We start from the raw sequence: 10,818 nt of genomic DNA, 5'->3' as shown, positions 1-10,818 counted from the left end.
ATTCTTATATGTAATTCGAACATCAATGAACTGTCTATGGTCATAACCAAAGTATCAGTACTAAGCCGAAGTGAAGTCAAACTCCAATGCCAGTTTAAATATTTATAAAAATATCTTGTTTACCAAAAAAATTGACATATGACCCTCTTGTTTATTTCTTTTAGTTTTTATATAAGTTTTTGGGTCCATTTTGGACACTAAAAGATAACGAAGAAAAAGAAAAATTGGACTCTTTCTCACATTTTTTTATTGTTAAGTTTTATAAAAGATAAATCTTTGTTAATTTATGGTTCATATTTAATACCAGAAGAGTTTGTTGAATTTTGAAAATATATATTAAGCGGTTAAATATTCTTTAAGACACTTTCATAAGCATGTATCAAGTTATAAGAATTTTTCGTGATATTAAAATTATCCAACAACATTTTACAGAAAAATTTTAAATAAAATGAAATAGATTTTTGATTTTGATTTTACTGATGAAAGAGAAAGGAAAATTTCCCACAAAAGTAGACCAGTGTCATATGGGTCAAAAGTCACATTTTTCTTCAAATATTTTGTGAAAATCCCGTCTTAAATTTTGACACGGCAATAAAAAGGGCCTAACTACTGCCAGTGTGGCGCCAGCAGGACCGTCGATCATTTAAACCCAAACTATATAAATACTCTGCCAAAAATTTCCCACAGAAAATACCCACAGAATCTTCAGTCTCAGAAAAGCCGGTGAAAATGGTGAAGCTAGTTGTGGCAACGACGACGGATCCGGCATCCATTTGCCCGGCGAAGAAGCTGTTAGCCATGCCAGGGTGGCAACCGGGTCCCACCTTAGATCAAGGTATCAGAAGTTTCAGCAATGGCGATGTCAGACTGTTGGAGCATGACAAAGGCATTGTGGAAGAAGATGATTTGGATCAACGTTGGGAGAATTCTACTGGTCAGCCCGTCGATGAGGTTATCTTCCTTAGTAAACACACTGCTGTCTCTAACCGACCCGCTCTTACCATCCACCCCATCGGTATGATTCAGAATTTAAATTCTATGAGATTAATTTTAAGGTTATTAGCATTTGAACTTATTACTATATTTTAAAAGTTATGAGTTCAGACCTATTAATTGTTCACAATTTTAGTGAATTTTTACACATGAATTTAGACGAACCCAGTGCTGTAAAGATGCATCCGCCTCTGTAAGTAATAGTAAATCTCTTGTCTCATTTTATATGAGGGTGTTGGATTGAATATACTGTGTTTAAAATTAATTGTGCTGATGTATTATATTACCACATTGGAGTAACTGGTAAAGTTGCTGCCATGTGACCAGGAAGTCACGGGTTCAAGCCTTGGAAACAGCCTCTGGCAGAAATGCAAGGTAAGGCTGCGTACAATAGACCCTTGTGGTCGGGCCCTTCCCCGAACCCTGCGCATAGCGGGATCTTTAGTGCACCGGGCTGCCTTTTTTTTTTATAGTGGTAATGGAACAAAGTATTTATCACCCAAATGTGTGACCTAGTTATTAATAAAGTTGGTGGTAACAACATAGTTCAAATTACAGTATAGGCAAAATAAAGGTTAGGTGATTCCATTTGTCTAAGTTTTGGTGAATAGAGTTATCCTCTATATGTGCTGCTAGGAGGTAGAAAGTACACAATTGAATTAGTTTAAGAGCGACAAACCAGCCAAAACACTACCTTTTTAAGAAATGAAGGAAAATATTAAAGTGTTATAGGGTTATTCTGCTTGGGGGAAAATGTTTTCAGTGGTAATCGATTTATGTTGAAAATGTTTAACCTTGTGAAAATATTTTCTGGATCATTTTCCATGTTTGATTATCTATAAAACTGGTGATATACGGAAAATGGTATAACGGACAATATAGGTATACAGTGTTTCTTGTGATATTATTAGTATTGAAGGTTGACAACAACATTTAAGTATTGGACTGAAGCATGTTATATGAAGCAAAAGTTGATATATGTAAAAGAAAATGACATGCATTCTACTATATTACTGTAGAAGAAATATCATAGGGTTATAGTTAAATGAATAAGTTTAATATTCATTGGACTTATGCAATAATACTCCTGAGTTCATGCTTTATAGCGAAAAATATTTAATTAATAGTTAAAAAGTTATTTTGATAGATGAAAAATCACTTCAATGTTTAAATTCAAATTTCAATATAATTTTTTAAAAAAAAAACTGTGAAAAAGGGGTATAAAATAATATTATTAGTTAATGTTGCAATCATTTTGAACATCCCAAAATTGAAGAGAGTGGTATATAAGTTGGTATGGATGGAGTATTATATTAGTGGTACTGAAAAGAAATAATTATAGTACTAGTACATTTAAATGAATTCTAAAAGTTGTAAAAATTGTATAGGATAATATCATTATTTGAATGGTTATCAAACGTTATGAGGCGTCCTAACATGGAAAGAGTGTTTATAAATTGGGAGAGAGTATGGTACATTTGATGTGTAGAACTTAGATATTTGCAGCACCTTAATGAGGTCCTAATTATGTTCAATGTTTGTTAGGAGTGCCACATTTGAAACAAGGGGATATTCCACCACAAGGAGGGAGGCCAGGGTGGGCGGCACCACCAAATCCAAGGATGGGACTGTGGATGATTCTTTTGAATAAAATTGCTGAATCTCATAATCTCATTCCCGAATTTGAAGTATGGCTCTTTTCTATACCAGTTCTATGATCAGTCTTTTTTGACTCTCAAAGAAATCATTCTTCTGCTATCCTGGCAATTCTCTCTAAATAGCTTCTTTCTTTTGTTTTCCATTTTCCCTCTACTTGACATGTAATATGGAGTGTAATACTATTGTTTCCTTGCTGGTATAGATTACCTTTGAGGCTACTCATCATGGACCTGTGACAACTAAGCCAACAATGTTTATTGAGATAGGTAAGCTACATGAAATAATGTTTTTTTTGTTTACTTTTAGTTCCTCCTTAAAATTGGAGTTCGCACCATAAAGAAATAGTCTAATGTGCTCTATTTCATGTCTTATGCATTCATGCTATATAGGAATTATGAAGTAGAATTAAAGCTCCATAATTTCCAGGAGGTCCACAAAATTCTGCATTTGTCTGATAAATAGGCCATAAATGGAATAGAAGGGAGATCTAGAAGTTTACTACACCAATTGCAGCAGAGTTGCTTATAATTCAAGTAAAATCTAAAACCTGGAAGAAGAAAATGGTACCAGCACTTATTTTTCTTTCCCCCTCTATAATTTTAATATGAAGGAAGATCACACTATTAAAATGGGGAGGAAGTAACACAAGATCAAGGACAGAAAGTTCTCACAGAGAAAAAAATGTAAGGATGAGGGAACAAGGTAAATCTCCTAAATTTTAAGCAAGCAGAGGTGTCCAACCAGGCTCTAAGTCAGTTATAAAGTAGATTACTAAGCCACTACCTTGGTTCTCTTTAAGCTGTCTTTTTACTATAGTGTAGACACTCTTTTTTCTCTTTCTGGAGTATTCTTTGGCATAGTAACATAATAATAACCAAAATATGCAAGACTCAATTTAATAGTTGAAACAGATAGGTTCACAAGACTTTTCCTTAGGCAGGCATTGGATTGATTCAATTTTTTTGTGTGTGTCTGTTTCTTGCTTCTAGGATAGTTTCCCTTTTATATACTTAGGCTGATATGGACTAACTCTGTTTTTAGATTTCTCTTTGTTCATCTTTACCCTTTTACCTTTGTTAGGTGGTTCTTAATTTTCCTTTTTCCTTTTTATATTGGGTTGGAGAGGGATGGCGTTCATCTTGTGCACAATTAGCATACTGAGTCTATATATTTATTTTGTCCCCTTCTTCTCTATTATTTCTCTCTTTGCTCTTCTTCAACAAGAGCACAACTTTTACTCCATCTCTTACTTCATCAGCTATGTTGTTTTGAAACTAATTACTTGCTTGATCTAGGTAGCACTGAGGAGTACTGGAAGAGGCCGGATGCTGCTCAAGTTGTTGCTCTAGTGAGTTTTACTTTGTTATTGGCTGCTTTACTGTTTTTTTATGTAACCCATCTGGTATATCCAAAAACATCATTGCTTACGTATTTTGATTTCTCAAACACATATATGTTCTACTCACAGTTAGTCTGGGAAGGACTTGGACTAGGAGGCGCTCCTCCTGTTGGAAACTGGAGCAGGTATCATTTACATCTGCAAGTTGTTCCCCTATATCCCTAAAAAATCCCAGGCTCTTCTTTTTTCATATTCTTTTGGCTGAGCATTCTCTTCTCTGAACAACAACATACCTAGTGTAATTCCACAAGGGGGGCATGGGGAAGGTTGTGCGTACGCAGCCTTACCCCCCTACCTTGTGAAGATAGAGAGGTTGTTTCCAATAGACTCTCGGCTCAAATAAAGCATATCAAAAAATCAATTATGTAAAGAAAATATAGGAACAGAGAATTAGCAACAACACATAATGCGATAATGGAAGCAAAGGAAATAACAATGTGGGAAATATTGGAGAAAAATATTGTTGAATTTTGTCTCTACATTATTATATTGAGACCCTATTTATAGACACTACAATACAATCCTTTACCAAGTAGGATACTACATACTATTCCTATTTCTATTCTAAGTAGGATTGTACATTCCTATTTCTATTCTAACACTCCCCTCAAGCTGGTGCATACAAATCATAAGCAGTTAGCTTGTTACAAATGTAATAAATATGAGGACCGATGAGGGACTTCGTGAAGATATATGAAAGTTGATCACTCGACTTCACAAAATTGACAGTCAATCTCAATGTGCTTAGTCTTTTTATGAAATACTGGATTTGATGCAGAATGTGATAAAACACATAATGATCATCTCCACTATGAGTCATGCCAAACTCTTGAATTACTGTGCTGAACTTTCCAAACCAAGCTCGAGAAGACTGTTTTAGTCCATAGAGTGACCTGCATAATCGACATACAAGACTACTAAACTCCCCCTGAGCAAAAAACTAGGTGGTTACTCCATGTAGACTTCTTCATAGTGCACCGGTCGTCGGAAAATGCTCAAAATCTGGTATAAAATATATGGATCATCTTGGAATCAATAGACGAGTTGACATTAAACAAGAAAGTCATCGAAAAATTGAACTGAACATGCTCATGCGTTGAAGTATTAGATTTGATGGCTAATAATGGTTCCAATCTTAGAAATAAAATAATATGGTAGGGTTGGAATGATGGCATGACCCTACTGAGAAAGAGAATTATATGAGTAGGGTCAAAAAGATGGCACGACTTGGAAAATAAAAATTATATGGGTAGGGTCGGCGGATTGACGACACAACCCTACTGAAGAAATTATATAGGTAGGGTCAGAATGATGGTATAATCCTACACAAATAAATAGTTACCGAAAAGATGGCACGGTGCTACACAAATTGGATGTGAAAAAGTAGTCGCCTAAAAGATGGCACAATGCTACACAAATTGAATATGAGAAAGTAGTCACTAGAAAGGTGGCACGATGCTACACAAATAATATATGAGAAAGTTGTCACCGAAAGATGCACGGTGCTACGCAAATTAGATATAACAAAGTAGTCACCGGAAAGATGGCATAGTGCTATGCAACTCAGATATGAGAAAGTAGTCTGAAAAAATGCACGGTACTACGCAAATTAAATATAACAAATTAGTCACCGAAAAGATGCACGGTGCTACATAAATTAGATATGAAAAAATGATCACCGGAAAGATACATGGTGACCCAAGTTTTGCTAACATAATCATTGGCCAGATGGGCAGCATATATGAGTAATAGCCGCCTGGCGGCAGTGGAAACTCTTTGATTCTCTACCAAGATCGTAGAGGCTCTGATACGAAGTGAGAAATATTGAAGAAAAATATTATTGAATTGTGTCTCTACATTATTACATTGAGACCCTATTTATAGGGGTGTACATCGGTCGGTTCGGTTCAGTTTAATGCATTATCGGTTTTTGGTTTTTGATTTTGAAATATGCTAAACCAATAACAAATCAATAAGATATTTTTTTATTGATTTTGGTCCTTAACGGTTTGGTTTTCGGTTTAACCAATAAGAAAATGCTCATGAAATAATTATATGACTTCTCCAACAATTTGGCGCAACAAGACAATAATATAACTTTACGGAATGATCATAAAATAGAAACAATAGTGACTAACATGAAATAACTGTACAAGTGCAACACAAATAAAAGAACTAGGATAATAATGTAAATTGAAGCCTAAAGGGAAAATGTAGTAACCAATAAGGAATTTGTATTAATATTTAATATTTATTTAGGGGTAAATTAGTAAATTACTATTGTTTTAATGGGTTATCGGTTTACCCAATAACCCAATATTAAAAACCAATATTGAACCAATAACCCGATAATTTTTATTTATAAAACCATTAAAAACTCATTAACCCAATAACCCAATAGCTACAACCCAATAACATTTTTTCGGTTCGGTTTTTGCACACCCTTACCTATTTATAGACACTACAATACAATTCTTTACCAAGTAGGATACTACATACTATTCCTATTCCTATTCTAAGTAGGATTGTACATTCCTATTCCTATTCCTATTCTAACAAGCAAAAAATACTAAATCCGAAGAATAAGATAGTAGGAGAGTAATAATAACAATACTAATAAGGGAACTAGAACTGAGCATGTGCATCGACCACATGCTAATCCTTACCCCACCTCCCAAGCAAAGAAAAGAAACTGAGTACAGCAAAGGTGAAGTTTTGGAGACACATTTATATTGCAAACCCACGCTCTTACTTATGCTAGCGATTTCAGAGGCAGAGCGCCCTCTTTTGGATTCATAATTCTTTATTGTTCTCTCCTTGCAATTCATAGCCTTCTGTTCCCATCAACATACTCCAAAAGCTGCCAGTTTGCTCTCTTTTCCCTTGAACAATATTACAGACATGCTCATTTCATTCCAGTTACTTGCAAAATATGTAATAATAAAAAGAACTACACCGCCTGAGCCAATGCCCACCAGCAGTCTGTCTTAAGTTTCTTTTCTGGAATTCAGAGCTTCATCATCAGAGTATCTGTTAACTCTTTGCTTCTGAAGCTGCTCCCATGTATTATTGAACTAAAATGAAGTAAGAAGGAATTTTGGTTTCTTCAAGATCTTCTATTTCATTCTCCCCTAGCTTTGACAAGCTTTATGCAGTCGTGCTCTTCTTTACAACTTCGGGAGTTCTCAGCAAAAAGCCACATGTTGTTAATGAGGCTGCAGCATAGAAGAATATGATCTCCTATTTGGAGCATGAGAAGGCCGAAGAATATGATCTCCTATTTGGAGCATGAGAAGGCCTTCTTTTTTAAGTGTAAATGGTCCAACATGACCAGCATGAAAATCAAGAGGCTAACCAAATTTTACACTTCCTCGTTCTGGTTTTGATCCAGGAGTGAATTTGGAAAAACCCAGACTCTGTTATTCTCTGCTCTGTCAGTCCTATGGTTTTGTTGTCCACAATTTTAAACCTTACTAATATTAACTCTTTGACATTAGCTACACAGCCTATAGTTTGAAGGAATGGTTATTTTTATCTAGCTGTTAATTGTATTTGTCTGTAAAAGGTGTCCTCTGTAATATTCTGAATTGACAAGTCATTCCCTTGCCATCCAGTACGTCTGCAAATAACAAAGTCCTTCTAGGGATTGGTGGAGGACATTATGTGCCACGACATACAGATGTGATAAAGTAAGTAATTTGGTTACTAAATTGTTTTTTTACCTCTATTATATTCCATACCTTTTCATCACAGCTTGTTTAAGAGAACCCATATCTTTGATATTGGAGCCTTGGAATGTGTGTGATCATTTTGCATTAAAAATTTGGCGTAGTTAGACTGTAAAAAGTTTTGTCTGTATCTTCTTACTTAGCTTTTCAAGTTATCTATCAAGCAGATAATACAACTGCTTGATTTGGTTCAGCTGCTCTTTTAGAACCTAATGATTCTTTAGCTTTATTTACACCAACTGTGTGAAGTAATCCAAAGTTGCTACATTATGAAACAGAAGCTATATTCCAGCATATGTTTGGTTTAATATGTTTTCGTTCGCTCACAGGAAGGATGGTTGTTGGGTGGGCCAACTCCTCTCTGGTTACTCCTTACCAATGGAAGATCCTGGTCCATCAAAAGGTAAAGTAAGTGCACAAGATATTGCCGGAACTTGGAAACACTCAATTAGAGCAGCATATGATGCTACCAAAGCAGGTTTTCCTGGGGGAGAAATTCTGGCACATCTTGATCAGAAGTAAGTAAATTTGCAAAAAAAAAAAAAAAGATCTATTTTGATAATTGGTTCTACACTATGAAAGATTGAAAAGATACATACCAATTCCCAACCACTGAATTACAAGTACCACTTGAATTTTCACTGAAATGTAAATCTTCCGCTATAGAGTGTAAGGACCACTTTTTAGGGCCAGGGTGAACTGACTATATAGGAATTTTAAGACGGTGAAAATATGTTACATCAAAGAGTGACCATCTCCGTAAGTTTAACTTTTCCAAAGTGATCCATCTTCATTCTTTTATTGGACGACCATCTATTTGAGCATATTGTTACAGAGTGATAATCATGATAGAAAATGAGAATATGATCTTAAAATGGAAGAAGCTGCACTTTTCCAGAATCGGAGTGCACATTTACATATGCTATTCATTTTCAACATTAGACTTTTTTCTTCTCAACGTATCGAATATTTAAATCCAGTTTTCCTTTGTCGTAATCTTGAAGTTTAACAAAAGATTGTGAGCTTTTCTAATGATTTGTTATCAGGAAAGAACAATAAAATCTTTGCCTAGAGTCCTTTTTCAGGATCATAATGACTTCCCTCCACCCAATAATGGTTCATCATCAGGCTGAGGGGACATTCTGCCCAAAGCCCAGGTCTTTTTCTTGCTTCTCCATGACTCTGTTGCGATTGATCTGCTCTCACAAACAGTTCAAACAACTCCATTGATGACACAATTACCAGGAACTTGCTTTTATCACTTATCTAGACACAAAAATCTTAAACCCTCTTTAACTATTTTATATCCCCATTCTTAGCTTTACATTAGGATTCTGTAAAATATTTCTGGCAGAAAAGTTTCAGCTGTGAAGAGAAAAGAAACTCATGACAAGATTACTTCTCCTGACCAGTCACTGGTCTTCCTTAGCGGTGGCCTGTGTGCACTTGATAGTCAGGTGGTAGGTTTGGTAAGATGGCATAGGTGAAAAGTTCTCTTTTTCTCTCCCCATCATGTTTACCACTGAAGTATGGCAATTTTCTTCTGGCCGCTGAGTACAAACAGCCAAAACGAGTAGACTAGGATATAATGAGCGTTGCAGGTTTCAGAGGTGAGTAGAGGTTCATTGTTGCCTTCCAACTTCTGATAAAGCCGTGAAAGTTCTAATTAGCATGTCATTAGAAGCTAGTATAAGATCAAGAATACCTGAAGGTGGAGTGGAGTAAACATATTCTGTCTTAGCTAGAGTTCAGTTCCAAATTTCAGGTGGAGTGGAGTAAACATATTCTGGCTATTCTGGCTTAACTAGAGTTCAGTTCCAAATGGTTTGCCGGTCATTCACCCTAAGATTAGGATTGTGTCATTGGCTAAGGGGAGAAGTGTTGTCTCTGGAATATGTCCTTGGGATGGACTTGGTGTACTTTTTCACAAAGCATCATTTCATTGTTTATCTCAGTTACATATTTAATTGTTAACTGCCTCTTTTCCTTTTTCTTTTACTAGAATAACATATTTTGTTATACTTGAATATTGTTGCAGGAGTTTCAAGAGCTGGCAGAAGACTGCGATTATTGAATTCCTAGGTGCACAGAACATTAAAATTGGCAAGCCTGGTGACTTCCGCTGATTCCGAACAAGTTTAGCAAGTTACTCATTATTGGTGAAGTTGTTAAGGTCAACAACAACTTCCATACTTCTTTTTTTTGTTATTAGATGTAATTGTAGCGCTTCCAGATCATCACACAAGCATATTGTATATCCTCGGAAAAGAAAAGGAAGAAGAAAGGAAAACAATGTATGAAGATTAATATAGGCAAGTATAATAATCTTTTTTTCTTGTGTGTTAAACTGACTTTTGGATGTCGTGCATTTATGGTTCTTCGTCCAATTTGGAGCCATGGCCCATAAGGCATTGTCATATTAAATTTTGAACCATTTCATAATTTACGTGGTTTATCTTCACATGCATGAAAGTCAATGGCGAAGCCAAGATTTAAAAAGGCATAAAAATGTGTCATTTAATTTGGTCTCAACTAGCATTTGTGTCTTCCAACTTTAAATGTGCACAAGCAGACATTAATACAAAGTTGAATAAGACACATCATACGTGGCACAATATACATAGGATGTCATGTGGGACCACAAATTGTCATGTAGAACGTGTGTGTTTAATTTTATACAAGTTTTAAATGCTTACTTGTGCACATCCAAAGTTGGAGGGCATAGATATTAGTTGAAGCTAAGTTAAAAGAACATTATTATGTATTATGCCTTAAAAATTATGAAGTAAATATACGAAGAGACTAAAAAATTCAATATTTATTTTATATACATAAAAATAATTTATATTTATTGTTTACCAAAGGAAATTTAGATGAACTTTTTACCCTACTTGGCTCCGCCCCCATAAAAGCTTTACCGAGACAATCTTTCTAGTATTTCCATGAATTGCGTTTTACATTGACACGACAATAATCTTGAAGTCATAAATTAGATAAAAGCAGTTGCAAATTTAATAAGTACTTGCAATGTAATCTTTA

At 35.1% G+C, this 10,818-nt stretch overlaps 1 protein-coding gene across 1 annotated transcript; it reads left to right on the top strand.

The window, feature by feature from the left end:
- Positions 1 to 654: 654 nt before the first annotated feature.
- Positions 655 to 10,126, top strand: LOC129870312 (D-aminoacyl-tRNA deacylase). The gene is made up of 8 exons (XM_055945046.1): positions 655 to 1,015; positions 2,539 to 2,681; positions 2,855 to 2,918; positions 3,948 to 4,000; positions 4,121 to 4,176; positions 7,666 to 7,740; positions 8,109 to 8,297; positions 9,818 to 10,126. The coding sequence occupies exons 1-8, from the start codon at positions 730 to 732 to the stop codon at positions 9,903 to 9,905; spliced, it is 954 nt and encodes a 317-aa protein (XP_055801021.1). The 5' UTR covers positions 655 to 729; the 3' UTR covers positions 9,906 to 10,126.
- The last annotated feature ends 692 nt before the right edge of the window (positions 10,127 to 10,818 follow it).

This window comes from Solanum dulcamara, chromosome 10 (assembly GCF_947179165.1).
Source record: "Solanum dulcamara chromosome 10, daSolDulc1.2, whole genome shotgun sequence".
NCBI lineage: Eukaryota > Viridiplantae > Streptophyta > Magnoliopsida > Solanales > Solanaceae > Solanum > Solanum dulcamara.
This window is presented reverse-complemented; position numbering and strand designations above follow the sequence as displayed.